Source organism: Lynx canadensis, chromosome A1 (assembly GCF_007474595.2).
Source record: "Lynx canadensis isolate LIC74 chromosome A1, mLynCan4.pri.v2, whole genome shotgun sequence".
Classification (NCBI taxonomy): Eukaryota; Metazoa; Chordata; class Mammalia; order Carnivora; family Felidae; genus Lynx; species Lynx canadensis.
Window position 1 is genome coordinate 95,143,515 of NC_044303.2, and position 21,621 is coordinate 95,165,135.

Sequence of the window (21,621 nt, forward strand, 5' to 3'; positions counted from 1 at the left end):
TGGCAGCGTCAGCCGCCCCTTGTTGCTCTGGCTGTGCCTTTTGTGTGTCATTCCAGCAAAGCCAGTTTCACGGTCTCATGACTCCTACCTCGTAAAGGTTGTTCTTGAGGCCACACTTACTGACGTGATTCAGATTAGAAAGGGAGAGCTTTTGGGGATCCAGAGTAGCCTACCACAGGAAAACATCAGAAAAAGAATGGCCAGGTTGGGAGTTTGGGCCGACACTCTGGATTTTTCCTGTGAACACATTCCTCTGCTTTCCTTTCATCATGCCACAAGGCTAAATACAAGTGGCACCAGGTGCTCTGGTATAAACTGTCACGATGATTTCAAGAAGCCCCACTACCTGTTCTCTCTCAGAGAAAGAAAACTTTACCTCTCTGTGATTTCCGAGTAGAGTCTATGAAACTGTCTTACCTACAGCAGCCTCTTGAACAATGTTTAAAAAGATATCAAGGCAACTACTGCGAATTTGTAACCGGTGCCTCTGGTAGAAGGTAGGGTGGATTCACAAGTGGTTCCAGCCTTGGGCTGCGATCACCACGTATGTGTTCAATAAAATACTGGTGACCAGAAAGAAAGATTAGAATGAGCAATACTCTGCATTCTTCTGTTTTACAGTTAGCATGGGAAGTTGGATTCCCAGGAGAATTTAATACTGCACACGACAGGCAACATTTTGTTCGAAAGATGGCGGGGAAGAAGCAGGGAAGCTAGGTGGCTCACCTAAGCTATATTGATTTCTCTGGAAGCACCACCCTTAAATGCCACCACAGAACTTGAGCAACATTTAAGAAACCGCTTTCTATGTAGAGTTTGTTTGGCTTCTGCCCAGCCTCAGACATCAGCTTTGTTGCACAAAGTCTGGTTTATATCCAACTGTTAAGAACATGTTCATTTCAAACTCAGGAATGCCTGCACCTAGACTTTATTTTTTTAATTTTTATTTTTTTACATCTGGGTTTTGCTTCTCATCTCAGTGCTGATAAGAGAACAGAGAGGTAGGGAAATTAACCTGGACTTGGAAATACAGAATTTCTTTTATTTCTTTTTCGCTTATACTGAGGTCTAAAATGTAGCCTCCGTTTTCTACTCTTGAATTCTGCACCGCTCTAACAAAATACATGGCCAGCCTAAGAGAGCATTCAGCACCCAGCATAAGCAAACAATGAGACATTGCTTTGTAGGGAGTTAGAAAGGCGGGAAGGAAAAAAAAAACCAAACAAACCCTTTTCTCCAAGTAGCAAGAATTTCTTTTACCTGAATTGATATGCATTTTGAGTACTTTCAATTTAACTGTGTTCAAGGGGCAATTTTATGGTAATGCCCTAAGTATGGTTTAGGGAGAACATTTCTTAATACGGTAATCTAGGGGAAATATATGCCTAAGGGACACATTCTCCGTTGAAAGATTTCCTGGACCATATGCTGCAAATACATGGAAAACTCATTGGTAATGGAAAGCTATGGCTATGAGAGGAAATTAATGTGGACCAGATGGTAGTTAGGTAGGAAAATGCTTTACACAAATGTGAGAAATCAGCTCCTTCCTATGGCTGAAGCGTTAGTCTAATACCCACCACATCCCCATTTTCTATATGTAAATCTAGAGAAACCATGCATCCGATATACTCAAAATTAAAAAAAAAAAAAGTCGAGCAGCATGAGGTTTGTATTCTTTGGAACTTATGCGTGAGGACAGGTAACACGTGCCACTGGTGAATCAGAGTCAAAGAAATTCTCAAAAGTTTTAGGACTGCCTTGTAAAAGCATCATTAAACAGCAGTCCTTAGTTTGAAATCAAAGAGGTGTATTAGTATTGCTACTTCTCTAAACTTAAACACGTTAAAAGGAAATCACTTGTCTTCCTTTTTAACGTCTGACGCTACAGGCTATATAATTTTTTGTGCATTCATTAAGGGTCTCTGCAACCAAAATCATGCTACAAAAATAGGCAGTCATTTGTAGATACGGTATTACAAGTCAGTAGGTTTGGAACCTATAATTTTGTCTTGTTAATCCACTGTGAAAGGTCATATTTTAACCAGTGGACCTCATGACATCTTCTTCCTCTTCTTCTTCTTCTTCTTTTTTTTTTTTTTTTTGAAGTAAGCTCTCCACCCAGTGTTGGGCTCGAACTCACGACCCTGAGGATCCAGAGTTGCACGCTCTACTGACTGTGCCAGCCAGGTGCCCCTGATATATTATTCTTATAATATATAATAAAATAGATAGATTTTAGAAGTTAACTTTAATATGCATCATATTGTTTCTCTATATCTACAAGTCTTTGTGATTCCAGAGGTTAGAGACCCTTCAAACTACTATAACTTATTAACAATGACTGCAGCCAATTAGACACAAAACAAGAGACATTAAATCAATACAAGAAAGGGAGAAAGAAGGAAAATAGTCAGGGTCCAATTCACTAAAAAGGGGGTTCTCACATATGTAACTGGTGTTGCACAGAACTTTTGCCAAGCGGAGAGTTTGCATGGTTTATTGTAATGATTCCTTTTTCTGGGTTAGGCAGTTCGAGTTTTGTGGCTCTCTTTATGAACCTGCACTCAGCCCCTGAACATTTTATGGGGACATGCAAAGGACACAGCTGGAAACAGTGGGTGTATTTTGGACTTTGTGGTTGGCTTCCTAGTCTATATCCATGCAGATAAAAATAGTAATTTGGTCCTTCCTTTTTAAAAAACAACTTTTTTTAATGTTTGTTTATTTTTGAGAGAGAGGGAGTGAGAGAGACAGTGACAGTGTGAGCGGGCAAGGGGCAGAGAGAGAGAGAGGGAGACACAGAATCTGAAGCAGGCTGCAGGCTCTGAGCTGTCAGCACAGAGCCCGACACGGGGCTCGAATTAGCGAACCACAAGATCGTGACCTGAGCCAAAGTTGGACGCTTAACTGACTGAGCCACCCAGGCGCCCCATTGGTCCCTCCTTTGATGGGAGAAATACAGTGTCTAGTCCAGTGCCTGGCACCACAGAAGGCACTCAACACATATTTGCTGAGTGAATTAAATCTATTCTAGGTTTTCTAACGGCAAAGTAAGCATTTCTTACAATAGTTTGTGAAAAGAAAGTCTCTGTGTTTTCTTTCGTAAGTACTGTCTGGATGAGTTCTCATTTTGGCGGTCAATCATCTAACCACTTAACACTGGATGGAATTAGCCTAAAACGGACTGGATCATTAAGGAAAAGTCCAGCTCTTCTTTAGTTTCATCACAGAAATCACTGATCAAGAGCTGAGGACAAACAGGCCTCATGTGTTAATATGGAGGAATTAGTAAGTTCCTTTCCTTTTGTAAAGGAAATAAGAGAGAAGCATAGATTGGAGAGTGATTTTTGTTCACAAAAAGCATCCCATGGTTTGATTATTCTTTCTTATATGAGAAATTACCTGGGAGTTAAAATTGGCCTTTGTCCAGTTGATGAATGCTAGGGAGGTTGCTGGTTCAATTAGACTTAAGACCTGGATTTCTCAATATCTGATAAAGATTATTCAATTACAGGAAGTGATTGCAGAGTATGATATTGGAGGAGAGTAGATGCTAAGTGGGTTCTCTTGTTGACGGGCGAGCTAAGCTAGATGACATCTGCCACCTGAGAAATTTTTCTTCGTCGCTGGTCTTCAGTATACTGGCTTGAGTCACAGATGAGAGAAGGCTAAAGGTGGATGAATTCTGTGGACTCGTCTGCTCCCCACTGCCTCCCTCCACCAGGAGAACAGGAAGGAGAAACCAGGCATTGTTTTCCATAACTGCACAGCTAGCTCATTTAGGACTACACGGTCTTTAGTACTTTCAAAGAGGCTTTTTATTTACGCCAATTAGACACAGAGAGGAAGAGTGGACGTAGCGTTATTAAACACGTTTGTTTATTTTGAACTATTTCTTCAGATTCTAAACCTGCCTTGCTCTCTTTTCTTTCCCTGTTTCCCCCTTCCTTTATTACCTCTACAAACACCATCCTAGAACTGTAATTGTTACACATTTTTAACACAAAAACTATAAAATGTGCATCTGTGAAACTCTTAGGTCCCCATTATAATGCAAAGCTTATTAAATCTACCATCACACGTGTTTTTCATATTATATTGCAAAAGCACACGGGGGTGCCTGGGTGGCTTAGTCGGTTAGGCCTCCAACTTTTGCTTTCAGCTCGGGTCATGATCTTGAGGTTCGTTAGATTGAGCCCCACATAGGGCTCTGCGCTGACACAACAGAACCTGCTGGGGATTCTCTCTCGCTCTCTCTACCTCTCTCTCCTCCACTCACGCTCGGTCTTTTTTTCTCAAAATAAATAAACATTAAAAAACACACGAATGGTTTATCCTCGCAAACATTAGGGAGAACTCTGAGAATGGCAGTGGTGCACTTCTAAAGTTGTCTTCTAAAGAACTCAGAATGTTTTATTTATGGACTTCATGGCTTTGTTTAATACAGTGTGTATTTCAGAGTGGAAACAACGGGAGGAATCCTGTTTGCACATCATTCCCCCCACACCACTCCTCCCTATATACATTCTGAAGAACTGTCACTGAAAATATGTCTAAATAGTCATACTCTTTGTGAACTTAAATTTCGATGGCTAATTTCCATGTGATATTGGAAAGGTTTGCCTAGTAAGGGCTGGTGTCTGCATGATGTCTAGATTTTTTTTCCCCTGCAGAGGTTACTGCCCTGAAAGTCAGCATTTTAGGGAATGGTATTCTTACCAGTCAAGAGCTACAGCCTATTAGTTACAAGCACTGTTCTTTTATCTTGGATAAATTTGTGTCCAAAAACAATTACTTCTCCCTCAAGAACTCATTAAACATATTCACCGAATTCCCTAAGGTTGGCAAATTTCATGTTATGTGGATTAAAAATGTAGGAACCAGTCTCATACGTCAGTTGTCTCTCATAGAGTGATTTTTGAAGCACTGTGAAATTAAGAAATAATTTTAGTGAATTGGGCTCCTGAAGTAACAAAGAATCTGGTCCGTGATGTTTAGGGATGAAAACTATAAACTACCACAGGATGAGTGGTTTAAAATTACAAAAAAAAAAAAAAAAAATCTATAAACTGACCATATACTGTGTTGTAAGACATTTCATGATCTGGAAGAGGAGTTGAAATGTCTATAAAAAAATAATGAGGATAAAAAATTAATTAAAAAAGAAACCTAAGGTTTGAAAACACTCAAGAGGATTAGTGGAAGAGGATTTCCCACATAGATTTCCATCGATATTAAATCATGAGTAATATCTTCCTTACCATTCAGGGCCACGAAGGAATCTGGAAGACAAAAGGGAGGAGAAGGTTACTTAATGTGTAACACTATGCTTAGTGTGACTTACATCGTAAGTAGGAATGAGCTTATACAGAATTATGCTAACATATGATCCCCACTACTAAGTAAATGCTTTTTAATTTCTGCTTGTAATACAAGACGCTTCGTACTGGGTCCGATTTCATACCCTCCTCTCTCTTTTCCGAGTGAGTTTCCTCAGAGTCACTGCCTTTGTTTTCAAGACTCAAAGAAAAAGCAAGAGTTTGTAGAAACAATGGGAACCGCCATTCTATGTGCCTTACTCTGTACAGTGGGGTGTGTATGTGGGCGAAATAAGTGACACTCGGACCACACTTGCAAAACAGTTTTCTTTATATTCTCTCTCATTTCATCCTCTCGACCATGCTGTAAGGAACTGTCCAGTATCACAATGTTCTGAATTCATCATAGGTTTTCATTGGGAAATTAAAAACAAAAATAAAAATACTCATATACACGTATAGGCAACGCACACATGTGCATGTGTCTGGGTCTTATCGCTGGCTCATTTAGCTTGCTTGCTACCCAGACTCTGACACCAACTCTTCATGATTCCCCCATTTCCCTTTACAATCCTGTTCAAGAGTCACCGTGCACCAGTTATCTGAACCCTCTGCATGCCTCTGTGTGAATAGATGTGTCTCATAGAAGCAGGTCATGCTCCAGCAGGAGCACAAAGAGCAGAGAAGCCACTAGGAAAGGCAGCAGAAGGTCAAGTGTACCTCCTGCCCTAAGCCGGCACCCTAAATGTTGCACCGGTAATAGAGTTCAAGGTTAGGAAGCACACGAAAACACGGAGGCTTGAACACTGAGACTGAAGAGTAAATCGCTGGCTTGGGGCCTGAGGATCTCCCCCGTGTTAGATACAGAGGCTTCCGTGGGTTCCTTGGCCCGAACACACACATGCGGTGTGAGCCCTACTGGTGTTGTGGACACGTGATAGAGACAGTTAACAACCATTTTCACATTTCTCACGTGTTTAGTTATTCAGTTCCCGTTGACTCTCCTATTTTCTACAGATGCCTATACCACCAGATCCTAAAAATATGAAGCAAATTATTCACTGAAGTCAGCTAATTTAAGTTCGCTCACATAGACACATGCACAAACCGAAACTTGTTTCCCTGAAAATGGAGCCATGAGGCACCAATGTGATTGAGATCCACTGATCAAACCTCAAACTGTCTCACTGCACACAAGTAACACAGATCTTTTGGTGATGCCACTGTCTCCCGTGTTGATTTCTGAACTCAATAAATTCTGTGTTTGAGACATTAGAAGAAGCTTTTGCCAATATTGAATATTTGGAAACAAAATAAATACAGCAAAAAATTTGGAGATGAGGATGCCCATAGCCCTCTTTGGTTATAGTTGATCTCCAAAAAAAGATACGGTAGAAAGTTGAATGGTACCTTAGAGTCAGAAATTTCAGTACTTATGGCTCAAAGATTTAAAACACTGCAAACTAAGTATTTTCTAAGAGAATGGCATTCTTCTCTAAATTAGCATGAATAAACATTTTCAGGAGAATACCCATACTAATCAGATCGCAGGACAACTGGGCAGACATTTGACCAGGACCTTTTATACTAAGTTCCAACTAAAATGTTACCATTTAATAATTTTGGAAATGAACTTGGGGCTAAGCATAAAAGGTTAATTCCTATAAAAAGGTTATTTTGAGTCACCCTTTACTTGAGTGGGTTCTTTCTGAAAATTTTCTTTACTGCAAATGGTAATAGACATAAATCTCATTAGAAAAATAATTACTTTTGTTAGTCGATAAGTTCAAGAAGAACAAAACACTCCCATTCAATTAAAAAGCTAGAGTATAGCAATCAATCTTTTTATTATTTAGTTAAAAATTACGGGGTAAAAACACGTTTTTTTGAAACTAGTTTTTTAATGGAAATGTTGATCTAACTTACTGCTCTGCTATAATTACTATCCTCTAGAGTGAATTTGTTCCACAGCACTGTAACCGTGGAATAGGCGCCAGCATTTGTAGCAACGACATCGACAACACTGGCTTCATAACACGCTGTTTCCTTGATTTGATGTGTAGAAGATGATTTCTGTTACTTATGCATATTTTAGTGCCAGCCGCACTAGGGCCACATGTGGGGTGACGTTTCTAGGCCGTCCGATAAAAGGGTCTTTGCACCAAGATGTGCGTGGATAAAAAGCTTTACTTACTGTGACAGTCTCCCAGGCCATCTGTGTTGCCACGTTCTATGTCCTGTTCAAAAGTCAGTCTTAAAAAAAAAAAAAGGGAGAAAGAAACAAATTCAACATCATGAGTCGTTACTCCAGAATGAGTCTGAAGTTTCACTAAAGAAACCAGCACAGTTTGATAACTTGAGCAGCAGGTGCAGAAACAAGAAGTAGATAACAGCTTGAAAATTTGTCTCCGAAGTTTACAGAAATGAGTCTTCTGTGACTCTCCATGGTTTGAGCAGTTAATTCTGATATTATTCAGGGAGTTAATTAGTTTGCAGATTATTTATATCCTTCTTTTACAGATTGAGCATCTCTTAAGCGTTTAAAAAGTTTAAATGTCAACATAACTCTTTATAAGTGATACAGAAGTCTCTAAATTAAAAAAAAGAAAAGGTCTTTTGCTCTGTACTTTTTGTTTGACCCCAGCACTGCCTTCCTAGACCTTTATTTCCTTGCCCAGAAATAACCTATATGAGAAAGTGTTCAAAGGAACAACTGGCTGGTGGGTACAGAGCTCCCTTGAGGGGATGGGACATTGTGGTACATTTGGCTGAGACCACCTGAGACTCTGTGGCCCTGTGACTCTGGAGTATTACCCTCATGCTGACTTTTCTTTCAAGTCTCCTTGGTCCCCGTCGGGCTGAAGGAGCTTTATAACAAGACCAATCTTAATATATATATTTTGATTTTTAAAACAAGCACACTGGAATCATCCATGGGAGAACTGTCCTTTTGGGGGAGAACTCTGTACCGCCTCTCACGACGTAATTGAAACTCTGTTTTGCAGCTGCCTTTAGAGTTTATTTTATGGACCATATAGGAAAAGTATCTTAAAAGTCACACCTTGATCTAATAATACACCATGTTTGTTTTCCAGTGTTTTTTTTTTCTATGTTAAAAATCAAATTCATATTCAAAGGATAAGGATTTTAGTGGTAGTGAAAGCCAGTATTCATCAGTCCCTGAAGACCACTCTTCAAGGAGAGTTCCACCATGTTTTAAGCAATGAAATATATATGTAAATCCTTAAGGGAACAATTTTGGCATTCACATATTGACTTAAAAGTGATATTTTTAAAAGTTTGTTTTGAGAGAGAGAGAGAGAGAGAGAGAGAGAGAGAGCATGCACACGTGAGCAGGGGAGAGGCAGAGAGAGAGAGGTAGAGAGAGAATCCCAAGTAGGCTGCATGCCCGTCCTGGAGCCCGACCTGGGGGCTCGATCTCATGAACCATGAGATCGTAATCTGAGCTGAAATCAAGAGTCAGAGGCTTGACTGACTAAGCCACCCAGGTTAAAAAATACATATATATTTTAATATTTATTTATTTTTGAGAGAAAGAGAAAGATAGAGCGTGAGCAGGGGAGGGGCAGAGAAAGAGGGAGACCCAGAGTCTGAAGCAGGCTCCAGGTTCCAAGCTGTCAGCATAGAACCCGATACAGGGCTCAAACCCACGAACCATGAAATCATGACCTGAGCCGAAGTCGGACGACCAACGACTGAGCCACCTAGGCGCCCTGACTTAAAAATGATTTTTAAAAGTCAGTCTTACTACCTTTGGTCACACCTTGAATGTAGAAAGGAGACAGGTCATTTGTTAGCTTCCCCTCCTGTGCTTTGAGATCTTTTCTCCTTCATTTCGAGGGTCCCCATGAAAAGATACAAAGCTCTAGTATGTCAATATTGCTACTTGTGGAGCTGATACAGTGATACATAGTGAGTCGACCCTTCACATTAGTCAGATTTCCAAGTCAGACTTCACAATTATCATTGGCTCTGCTTGTGGGAATACTTTCCCTCAAATTTTGCCTGTGGCGGTCATCAGATGTGCCCTCCTGTCTGTCTAGCTATTCTGAGATAGGAGAAGAGGTCCAGAGTGCCATGAAGACCTGGGGAACGTGACGGAATGGCTAAGACAGAACTGTCCTGCCGTATGGCACCTTCCTTGAGTTGCCATAACTTGTCAAAAGACGTGCACTGGATTTCACATCCACTAAAATAACGAAAAGAAACCTTTTAACTAATGCCATTCAAGCCCTTAAAGTCAGGGTAACAATTTTAAGCACCCAAATCACAGGTGCGATAGGCTGGCCCGATCTAGCTGATCTGTTGGAGAGCTGCCAAGAATTGATTGGCTCCTTAACGAGTAATACGGTCAACTGTTCCTCAGTGCAAGAGAATGGGTTATTGGATGCATATGCCATACTTGCAGTACAAATGCGTCGCTTAACAAATGCTCCGTGAGCTCTTCTCGGCCCTGCATGGTCAATTAGAGGAGTCACTTTTGCTGTGGCTGGGCAAACCGCAGCACTAATCTAATTGGTACCCTCCTGCTCCTTTTCTCTGCTGCTCTTATGCTGCAGTGATCAAGGCGTGCATCTTCTTGTCCCGCTCTCCAGGGAATACTTAGAAGCCCACAGTGTTTCGTTTCTCTGTGTTTTTAATCAGTCTGAGGATGGGTGATTAATCAATCGGAAATCTGCCACATGTGATGGCGGGGTGTTGCATGAAATGGGGAGAGGCAGGAGGACCGCCAGCAGCCCCACTGATGAGGTCTGTGCACAGAAGGCTGAATGGCAGCGGCGTGCGAGAGCACAGTCAATCGTACATCTAGAACGCACCGCGGCTGGGGGTCACTTTACGCTTTTCCACACCTCCGGTTCCTTACCTGCTGCTGGGTGACAGATGGGCACAGGAACCTCCTTCCTTTACCCACCCACAGTATGGGTCTCTGGAGGCGATACAGGTTCTGCAGGAAAAAGATGACCATGAGCTACTCCGGACTCCCCTCTGAACACCGTGCCCTCTCATGGTCGGGGAGGCAAAATACATACTTTTTACACTTCCCGTGTCGTTCACAGCGGCCCAGGGGAAGCTTTATCACACAGGTGGAGAATGCAACGTACAGAGAACTGCTGGCTTTGTCTAGTTGCATGCCCATAATCCTCTTGTCCTCTACCCCATCGTAGCTGCACCTGATTTTATAAGGTAGGATCATGAGTCAGTTCTCTTTTTCTGGCCACCCCGCCTCCCGGCCCACAAGGTGATCCCTTAATCTGATCTCACTGAAGGTGAAACAGATCCTAAAGATGCCCCCCTCCCTAGCCCTGTGTGGTGTGTCTCTATATAAACGCACATTTATTGGTAAAGAGAAAAATAATGCTTTTTTCCCCCCCAAACAATACTAAAAGCCTCCTAAAGGCTTAGACAACTGAAGTCTGCTCTTCTCAGATTTTCCTTTGAATGAAAAGGATCACAGTGACAAAGAATGACTAAGAAAGAGCCCAACAGTCTACGTACTTTTCAGGGTTGTAAACGCTCATCTCCTCCAGGAAAAGGCTGTCATTTAGGAAACCACTGTTTCCTATCCTGGCCAAGAACTTCAAGATGATCCCCTTCTCTGATCCCAGGAAAACCACAGTGTGATTCTGATAGGGCCCAGCAGCACTGTCCACTGCAATTTTGGTCAGGCGGTATCTAAGATGACAGGATCACAGTTTTTATCTTTGTTGGTCTGTCATTCAGGGGTCCCCTTTTCCACTTCAAACAGTTGTGACTTCGCTTTCTAGTAATGACCTCAAGAAAAATGTATGCATATAGATAATGTTCTCAAGCTGTTCTGGTCCTTTATTTCCATATGTGGAGCATTAGTGTGGCTCCAAGGGGAGGAAGGAGGTATGCATTTGCGGAGGCCAAGTTACAGAGCAAAGAGACAGCCCAACCATCTGAAACCACTCAGCAATTATCTCTTCCATGAGCACCAGGGAAAGGCTGATGTGTCCCGTGAAGAGGGGAAGAAATGATAATGGAACTCATTTAACATTTCAGTTAACATGGAAGAGAAGAGCACGGCTACCAGTTTTCCATACTCTTCCTTGGAGGTGCAAAGCCTTGTCAACGAAATGTCAGACTGGAAAGCTTTCCAAGTGTGTGTAGAGGGGCTGACAGTTCTGAAGGATGGGCAGGTAGGGTGCTGATGACACCATTAATTGATATGAGGATGTACAAGCCAAACAAGGTCCACTTAAAGCCAAAGGTAAAGGGCATCATCTTTCTCTGGTACCTCTCAGCTGTTCACCATGCCACGGATACTGATCTGTGCCAAGCACCATGGCAGAAACCAGAAAACATGAACCCTCCTGCAAGTTATATACCACAGTTTTCATTTTATGGGCAAGAGCCATTGTAATACTCTAATATCTTTCAGTAAAATCACTGTTTAAAAATGGTGGTGGGACCCCTGGCTGGCTCAGCCAGTTGGGTGCACGACTCTTGATCTCAGGGTCATGAGTTTGAGCCTCACGTTGGGCATGGAGCCTACTTAAAGTAAAAACGGTGGTAGGGTTGAATGACATTTTGTTTGATGACGGCCACTGCAGGGTGGTACTTGGGAAATCCTGCTGGATCATTTGGAAATAAGGTCTAAATTACAAGAAGGAGTATTTGACGCTATCACAGATTTCTAGTCAACTATCCCCTCTCTTCTGGCCACCACTTGAGGTTACAAATGGTGCAGTATGAATCCCTCACACCATCATTCTTGTCCAAGTGTGCCGTTCATCCCTGGCCTGACAGCTAACAACCCAGGGGCAATACTCCGATGGAATCTGGAGCATGTTTTGCAACCATGTCCAACCAAACAGGTATCCACAGCCATTGACTGGTTCTCCTTCACTGCTTCTCTGCTTTTGCACAGAATAGGCTAACCCGGAAGGAGATATTTTCGTTACGTCTAATCGCTGGCATGTGTCCAGTTAGCCTGAAAATATCAAAACTCTACCCACTGGGAATGTGGTTATGGGGGTTTTGTGGCAGGCACCCAACTGGCCAGCCTTTCACAGCTGAATCAATGCCCAGGATAACAGAAGATGTTTGTGGCATTTCAAATCATGATCCACTGATAGGTTTTATGAGCATGGGACAGAGTAGGGAAAGATCCACTTAGGACATGATTTGCTTGACACCCACCTGACCATCGTCCTCAGGAACCATGGCCTGTTGATGACGGAAGGCACAGCCTCATCCATGAGTGGGTGCGTTTTGATGAAGTTCAGGGTATCATCAGGAAACTCATTGGAGGTTGCATATTTTTCTAAGGATGATGAGCCAGCACAGCAACCTGGCCTAAAAAGAGACAAAGGGAGGGAGCTTATTTCGTGCCTTATGGCAAATTCTTTGAATGAACTGCTTCCCTAAGCATCTGGCACGCAGGAGAATGTACCGTAGGCTGAGAAGAGGAAGTTGAACAATGCAGAATGCCACCAAAAAAATATGCTTGGATTTTCTCCCTGCCGCCTCCTCATTCCATAGAGAAGCTCCAGCCAGGGCAGTTCAGCATCAGCTGGGGGCAGCTTGGCTTCCCCCCAGAAGCACAAACAAACCTCATAAACAGTGATGGGAGCTTAAAACAAGTGAGGAAGTATGTGCTTTGCACCTGTGCCAGAGACTGCTCTACCTGTCCTAAAGCCCTGCTGGAAGTTCTTGAGGCATTTGTTCCACACAAAGAGAGAATTAGCTGACACTTCCACAAATGTCAAAAACAAAGGCATTCATAAAGCCGCCAGGCAGCAGTATATACCAGCAGGGCTCCACCTCACCCTCTCTCATTACCTGGGGGTCAGAGAACGGGTGGGTTTTGTTTTTACTGTTTTCATTTTTTGTTTGAGTTGGGCAAGTATATGAAAAGCCAGTTACACTGAAGATTGTCTCCTGAAAGGTCATTTCTTTATTTTTGAGCAATGACAGTGGAAATTCATTGCTACAAGAAACTCTGTGGTCTCGGGAGTCAAGGGACAACGTAGTAAAGTCAGGTCAGGGAAACACTGACCACAGCCCTTGTCCACAGCCCTGCTCTGCCTGTGGGTTCCGGAGAGTAAAACTAAACCTTGACAACACTGGCGTGATCTGGCCTCACGTGCACGCTCTTTTGTGGCACTGACCAAGCCAGCTCCACGAGACCATCCTGATGTCGGCAAGAGGAGGGAGAAAGCACGTGGAAGGGCGGGGAGAAACACATTGCCACCGGTAGAAAATCAAAGTTTATGTATCCTGGTGATGGCTGGCTGTCGCCGTCTCTATGCACCGAGGAGACCCTGTTATTTAAGGACTCCCTGAACCGTCATTCCTCAAACTTAGCTCCCCTTCCTGCTTATCTAGAAAGTAGCTACACAATGCCAGGCAGGGACTTAGCGAATCTTTCTGAGGTTGCCAGAGTGTGCTTTCTGCACGTAGTCTGCTCTCCGTGGGTAACAGAGCATATACACACCCCGGATAATTCAGGTGATGAAGATGCATGAACTTCAGAGGTTTCTCCCCTGGGTTTAGTGGTTCATGTTATCTGAGTCCGCTCGATTGGATGAAGTGGGCTACTTTGTGTGTGTGTGTGTGTGTGTATGTATGGTGGGGGTGGTGACTGGAGGTTGGAGGAGAGAGTTGGAAACCAAAAGGTTTAGATATTGGGCTTCTTTGCAGAGGCACACCAATTCCATGGAGGAAGCCAGATGCACAGGATGTTTCTATGGAACTTAGATGCCAAATGTTGTAATGAAATTTTGAAGCATGTGCCACATGATGAGGGCAGGCACGGGGTTGGGGGGGGGTGAAGTTTCATCCTGTCTGGGTGGGAGAGAATGAACTAGCTGATTTAGTATGAACATTTGATGGAGGTTACATAGGACCAGGAGGTCTCCGTGTGGTCTCGGGACAACATGTTCCCCACAAAAGCGATTTGGGGGCATGTTACGGTGGAGGGATATGCACTGTGTCTGGATCCAAAACAGATTAGAACCTGGTAGACTAGGGAAAACCTGATAAAACAAGGCACTCACTGGTCTCTATCTGCCGTTGCCCTGGAGTCCTGGACTCAGCTCCCATCCAGCCTGGTCACAAACTCCAGGGATCACCGTTTATAGTCTGCATTTTATTAGAGTGCAGAGACATGGGTCTGTGTGGAAGGGAAGGGAAGAAGGGTGGAGTAGTGCAAATGATCACGCAAGTCTGTGAACTTGCACAATACACTAACTCTCTGAGCCTCAGTTTCCTCAGCCACATGCCAGTGGGGCTGGCTGGGCCAGATGCTTCCCATCAGCCTAGGATGACCTTGGATAAGCCACAGAGGTAGAGGTTAAGCAAAAGACTAGTGTCATTGAATGGGTTAAGGGGATGAAGGCAAATGGCCTGATAGATCTTTCTGTTGCTCTGGTAGTTGTATCGCCGTGGCCAGCATGGAAGGCGCTGGTAGGCAGTTCTTAAGATGTTCATTGTCTGGGACCAAGCTGCCCATTTCTTGCAGTTCAAAACAGTCGTATAAATATTTACACGTACCTGGGTTTGGGCACTCTTTCATCAGGAACTGGTGTCCAAGTGGAATCTGGAGACTTCTGTTCTTTGAACCTCCCAGTGAACACATTGGCGATGTCAAGCATGTCATAGGCACAAACTGCAGACCCAGGGATGCTGTAACAGAACATTTCATACAGTGTTCCTCTCACAACAGTTAATGCGTGCAGCTTGGAAAACATACTACAGAGCAACTTCCCTGTTTCTGGCGGTTGGAATTTAAAGTTCACACCCTGATCACTGTGAATGTAAAGGATCCCAGTATATAAAACGAATGTTTCTCTGAATCACATTTGCATCCGTGGCCTTAAAGAAAGGACTGGTTGCAGCAAACTCAGAGAGAAAAAAAGACCCCTACATGTTTGTATGGCCTTGGGAACCGCATTTGTTTAGAACTGGTAGTTTAGAAGGTTCATGAATTCCCGGAATTTTCAAGTCACTAACCCAAAGAGAAAATCTTTGGAAAACATTCTTCATCTCTAATATTGGTGCATTGTCCACATACTGCTTCTCTGAATTTGGTTTCTCCAGCCAAGGACAGTGAGAACGTATGTGTGGGGAAAACATGCTTATTTTATGTTAGTCACTGTTGGTTTCAATTTTTACTTCCTATTTATTTGCATGAGAGTAAGCAATTTAAGTCTCTAAAGCATGAACATTTTGCAAATAAAGTGCTCTATTAAGTGCTAAATAATAATGGCGGTAATCTCTACCTATAATTGCCTCCTTCCTTGCCACTCCTGAAAAGAATTGGGATTTTTTTTTTAATCAATGGAGAGAAGGCATGAATTATTCATTCATCTGGGTAAAACTCTTTGAACCCCCACCCCCTTTTTTTAAAGCTTACGTATTGCGAGAGAGAGCGAGAGGGAGAGCATGAATGCATAAGTAGGGCATGGGCAGAGAGAGAGAGAGAGAGGGAGGGAGAGAGAGAATCCCAAGCAGGCTCCGCACTCTCAGCACAGAGCCCAATGTGGGACTCCATCCCATGAACCACGAGATCATGACCTGAGCTGAAAACAAGAGTTGGGTGCTTGACAGACTCAGCCATCCAGGAGCCCTGAACCCATGTTTGTTTTGAAGTATGGCTGTTCCTTGATTTTGATCAAATAGATTTCAGGCACCAGCTGGCCAAGAGTTTTAATCAGGGTTTGAGGTAGTGGGGCACTGCATAGGCAGGAACATCCTGGGCAAGACACGGGTGCTTTGTAGTGTGGGAACATCATCCAGGGCAGAGAGAACGATTTAGTCTTGATTTTGCAAATGTTGAAGGTTTTGGAAATCACTTCTTACACGATTAGGAGAATTTTATGCCATCTTTAATTTCATAACACAATTACTGAAGTATTACTAATAAAGCAAGAATTAGGGAGAGGATTAGAAAGCTTATGTAAGACAAAGTAGCAGGATGGATTTTAAAGTATGTGGAATATGTATACATCGTGCACAGAATTGAATAGATAAGACTGTGATCCCCATTGTTTTTGATGTCACAGCCCTAGCCTTATGTATTTAATTTGGTAAGACTCTCTTCACATCTCCCTTTCCTAAAAAGTTCACATATTTACTTTAAATATTATGACATATAGGGGTGCCTGGGTGGCTCACTCGGTTAAGCGTCCGAGTCATGGTTTCGGCTCAGGTCATGATCTCGCATTTTGTGATATCAAGCCCCGCATGGGATGGGGCTCTGCACTGACATTGTGGAGCCTGGTTGGGATTCTCTCTTTCCCTCTCTCTCTGGCCCTCCCCCACTCACTCTGTCACTCTCTAAATAAATAAATAAATAAATAAATAAATAAATAAAATATTATGACAAACAGGATAAATATTGAAGAATTTTATGAGGCACCTCATAATAACTAAAGATACCCTAGGGTTTGATAATCTGCCCATGGTTAGAATTGCTTGTGAAATCCTTTCTTTTCCGTTCCTGCCTTTTCTCCCTCCCTCCTCCTGTTCATCTTTCCTTCATTCCTTTCTTCCTACCTTCTGTTCCTTCAGCATATATATTGACAGAATCCCTAATCTCCAACAGTAAATGCTCAATAAATAACATAGGCTCTCAGCTGATATACATCGGATAGACTGGCAGACCTGGCTGGGAGCAGGGCAGGTATAGGCTTGGCACATCCAGGAACTACCTCTTAGCTTCAGCCCGTGAGGCCGTGGAGCTGGAGGAGAAGATGGGCTTGACCACTGGGGGGCTGGGGAGGGGGACCTGTGTGCTCTGCTGGGGAACGTGGGCTTTTTCCCATTGGTAAGGAGGAGCACCTCAAAGACTTAGAAGAGGCCTTCATGACCAAGTTTGCATGTGTGGAAGACGGGGTGGAAATGGATGAAACCAGAACCACTAAAACCAGAACCACTACAACTCCAATTTGCAGATGAAAACGGGTATGTGTATTTTTGTCAGTTTCTGATTTTTCTGAACAAATACTGTTTCTGAGGCTGCATAGGCATGTATTAATTGGGTGTTTCCTAGGGGCCTTTTTAAAAAAAATTTTTTTTATTAGTTTTCTTTATTTTTGAGAGGCAGAGAGAGACAGAGCGCATGACAGGGAGGGGCAGAGAGAGAGGGAGACACAGAATCCAAAGCAGGCTCCAGGCTCCGAGCTGTCTGCACAGAGCCCAATGTGGGGCTTGAACCCCTGAACCGTGAGACCATGACCTGAGCCGAAGTTCGTTGCTCAACCTACTGAGCCACCCAGCCGCCCCTCCTAGGGGCCTTTTAAGAAAATCCTTTACACGGAGTCTCTCTAATACATGAGAATCTACTACTGTATTGTAATTACCCAGTGCACCCTTGACACCCACTTCGGCCCCCTGGCCAAACAAACTAGAAACATGCTCAAATTCTACCAGCCCCTGTATTCCTGAGTACCAAGACAGTATTCTTTTTAAACAATCCTAGCTATGGGGATTCCGAAGTATGAATAGTTACAGCCTAAATTTTTGTATCTTTTCTGTTTCTCAAGTCTAAAATCACCGTGGATGGTTAAGACTTACTTAAATCGAACTGAATACTTTTTTGCAGCATGGATTCATATTTGCACGTATTCAGTGGAGAGTTCTTGACTCTTGCCCTCTGTTTAACTGAGGAACATCAGAGCATCTTCCGGCATGCTCTGTTTCGGACTCTCCCTAGTTCTTACACATTTCTTCCTGTATGCCACCCTCCAGTCTCATCATGCATTTATCTGTCATCTAGACTCGTATCAGGTTCTTAAAAGTCTCATCCAGAATAACAAGTGTAACAAAAAGTATAATCCAGAATGAAACCATGTATTCTCAGATTTTATGTCCATGCCCACCAGTCACAATCATTTTTACGCAGCAGTGCCAGGACTCTAAAGTTCAGGAGAGCTCAGTACCAGAGAATCTCATGCCTTTCTTCCTCCTGTTTTTTAATCTCCACACATTTCTGCTGCCCCAGCAACACTTTTTAGTGCGTCATTTGATTACTCAAAGTCTCAGCTTCAATAAACACAAATATAGGAATGAATAAGCTGATGTTCAGTATTTCTAGGCACCATGTTTGATGACTTCCAAGTCCTCACTCAAGCCCCCCGGAGTCCCTGGTGGTTGGGGTCCAGGTTCCTCTGACAGGATAATAACCAGGGTCCCTTGTGGGGGGATGAGAGATGGACTTGTCTGAACCTAAATTTCACTCTGTAGTATTTAAGTAAATTTTCAGTGTTTTGGCTTTAAAAGTTACCGATCCAGTCATAGAAATAGTAAAAGTCAAACAGAACGTTAGATGACCTCGAAGAGGGAAGCGGGAGGAGAAACATTCTTGAGTTCTAAAGCTGCCTCTTTCGACTCCTGACTTGGATCAGGTAATATAATTGAGTTTAGTTTCTTCAAGTGTAAAAAGAGGGCAACAGTATTCAGTTTCCATTATTACTGGAGAGATTTTGAAATAACACATAAGAAGTGTTTGTACGACAGGCATATAAATAGAAGATATTGTTATAATTTATTTAATTACTTCCCCTAAAATCCTAAGCTAATATTACTTCTAACTGACTATTCATTTGATGAAAACGGAGCACTTAAGCATCAATTTTTGCATCAGTTGTGAATCTTGTGCATTAGGAGAGAACCCCTAGGGGGAAGGGAAGCTGGGAAGGACGGATTAGGTCAGCAGAGCGAGGGCGTGGTTACCTGTTGTAAGGTGTGGAAAAGGTTGCCAGGACAACATCACGGCCATTAATACGAATCACATCTGTGACTGCCTGGAGTATGTTAAAATAAAAATGAGAGTCTCCGGGAACTGAGCAGTTCAGGCGAGCCTTAAGGAAAGACGTCCACTGTTTTTCCAAGACTCTTTGGGACCCTCCCATGTCATTCTTACAAACCTGAGCCACTCTTGGAAAAACTACCTGCAGAGGAAAAACACATAGGAAAGATGAAATGCACTCACTTCTCAAGATGTTAGTAGAATTTGCCTTTCTTAGAAAACAGAAGCAACAACAACACGGTGCTTAATTTAATCCCATGTTTCTAAAATTAGTAGCAAAAAAAAGGGGGGGGGGACTCATTGGAACAGCATGTTTTGAAAGATAAGGCTGTGGCATTTAATACAGAACCATAAATCCTTCAGGGGATCAGCTCCCAGCCAGATAAACTCATTTCCATACAGACTGCTTAGCTTTTTATTTCCTCAAACAAAAGCACACTTTGTATGCACCATCTCTGCCATCCTCACTGGCTGTCTCTGGGCCCTGAATCTCATACTCTGAATTCCTGTAACCCTGCAGGCCACCCTGGCACTGAGTCTGTGCCCTCCAATTTAGTGACCTTGACCTACTCTCTGGTAAAAATAACTGAAGTGGACATCCCGTAAGTGTTCTGTTGCTTTTTGCAGTAAAAGACAATCAGGGCTCTCATTTTGCTTAAAGATACTGGATATCTACTCTCTGTCTGTGGAACAACTGAGTTAAAAAGAAAACAAAAACAAAAACAACAATGAGTATACCTGGAAGGAAACCACATCTCAAGATACTTGAAACTCAGTGTGAAATCACCCAGATAGACATCTGTGGATTACATTTTCAGTAGAAATATTTAAGAGGTTCCCTGCAATCTGGGACTGGTCTGGAAAAGCTTACAGGGCTCTGAGGCAGAACAGCGTTTCACGTCCACCAAACTTTGGCCGAGTCTTCTCAAAGCGATGACCTTGCGATTAGATTTATGGTTCTTATATCAAGGTCATCCAGAACAACACGGGGCCAGGGGAGTCATCCACGCCTCTTACCTTTCCCATGGTATTGTACTCCACTGCTATTTCCCTGAAGAAGAAGTAGATGTAGTCTCCATAATCCACTGCTTGGACAAAGTACGGTTCTGTGGACACATGGCACTTTAATTGGGGACATGTCACACAGAGTTAAAAGAACTTCAATCAGCTGCGACCAAAGACATGATATTAATTAAAAGTGTAGGGTCATTAGACATTGGGTTAACACGAACCATTTCTCATGACCACACCAGCAAGTGCTGGTGATTTCAGAAGGCATTCGAGCCTACAAAATTCTATCTTTCAGAAGTGGTTGCAATTAACAATGAAGAATAAATGAATTTTCATATGTCTGTAATTTTATTTTCCACAACGAATGCTCCTATTACAGAAAGGATTTTTTTGTACGCATCTCCTCGTGAATCCTGACTCATGCCGGGTTGGGAATAGCATTTTCCCTGCTCCCCACCACCTCCGATCCCTGTTCCCTTCCATGAATGGAAACGCTCTGAAACGAGCGCTTGAGGCAGGAAAGATGAATGTGGTGTGTTCTATTGTAGTGGCATTGGTAGTTGTGTTAATACTCCAGAAACTCATGGGAAATGAGAAGGGGGAAGTAAATAAATCATTTGGGGCAAAAGATGCCATTTCCACCTTCCTGTCTGTCAGAAGCTATTACCAACATGAAACTCCAGTCTGGTCTGTCCAGACTCTAAATCTCCCTCAAGATATGAGCCCCCACCCCTCTCTTAATTGTTGGTTCACCTTTCAGCCATTTGGAATCATGCTTGACGGTCCGTAGGGTTGGGCTGTCTCCCAGACTCCGGTAAATGACCGCATCAATGGCAAGGAAGTCAGTCACTGTGGCTGAGTATAGTTTTCCATCTTAGGAGAGAAAGAAAAGAGGTGAACGGGGTTGGGGCACTACACTGGGCGTGGGGGAATAATAGAGACATCCCCCAGATTGCTTTCCTACATCAGGCAAATGAGATAGGACAACTGGGGAACATCCAAGAGTCGCTGGGAAAATACTTGGCCCACATTCCTAACCATTGTAAATTAGGATCTTGAGAGATGAAACATTTTTCATTTTTAAATTGCATGGCAATTTCTAAGCAGCAGCAGCAGCAGCAGCAGCAGCTCAGGGAACGGGGTAAATGAAAAATGTTGTTTGCTTCACCTGATTAGATGGACCTTGACCGAAATCTCAAGGCCAAGGCCCCCTGGACACTGCTACTGCCACCACACCATGGCAAACTGGATTAGATGGGAGCCCAGGGAAAGACAGAAGCTGATTGTATCATCAGAAATTTTAAGTTTGTGCAGAAGTGATAGAGTCCTTCGCCTGGGCAGGTGAGGGGAGTCAGGGGGTTCATAAGCAAAAAAAAAAATGCTGACTGAATGGCTCCTTAGATCATGAGAGTCACTTCATTCATGAGAGCCACTGAGCCCTGCCAGTCTAGCTGAAATAAGAGATATTTGCTTCAGTATTTCAGAGTCATG

At 43.0% G+C, this 21,621-nt stretch overlaps 1 protein-coding gene across 4 annotated transcripts in view; it reads right to left on the reverse strand.

Annotated features, from left to right (window-relative positions):
* SEMA6A (semaphorin 6A) overlaps positions 1–21,621 on the reverse strand; it is a 134,288-nt gene that overhangs the window by 21,891 nt on the left and 90,776 nt on the right. For 2 of the 4 annotated variants that reach the window (XM_030316975.1, XM_030316998.1), the window contains 11 exons: positions 20,884–21,003; positions 20,137–20,225; positions 19,044–19,261; positions 14,862–14,993; positions 12,507–12,662; positions 10,839–11,015; positions 10,373–10,513; positions 10,207–10,287; positions 7,516–7,574; positions 5,265–5,285; positions 5,078–5,128 (listed from right to left, as the gene is read on the reverse strand). In XM_030316975.1, coding sequence (XP_030172835.1) covers positions 5,078–5,128; positions 5,265–5,285; positions 7,516–7,574; positions 10,207–10,287; positions 10,373–10,513; positions 10,839–11,015; positions 12,507–12,662; positions 14,862–14,993; positions 19,044–19,261; positions 20,137–20,225; positions 20,884–21,003 — 1,245 coding nt within the window. The remainder of the gene's footprint in view (positions 1–5,077; positions 5,129–5,264; positions 5,286–7,515; positions 7,575–10,206; positions 10,288–10,372; positions 10,514–10,838; positions 11,016–12,506; positions 12,663–14,861; positions 14,994–19,043; positions 19,262–20,136; positions 20,226–20,883; positions 21,004–21,621) is intronic. The other 2 variants (XM_030316991.1, XM_030316982.1) reach the window with 1 other exon arrangement.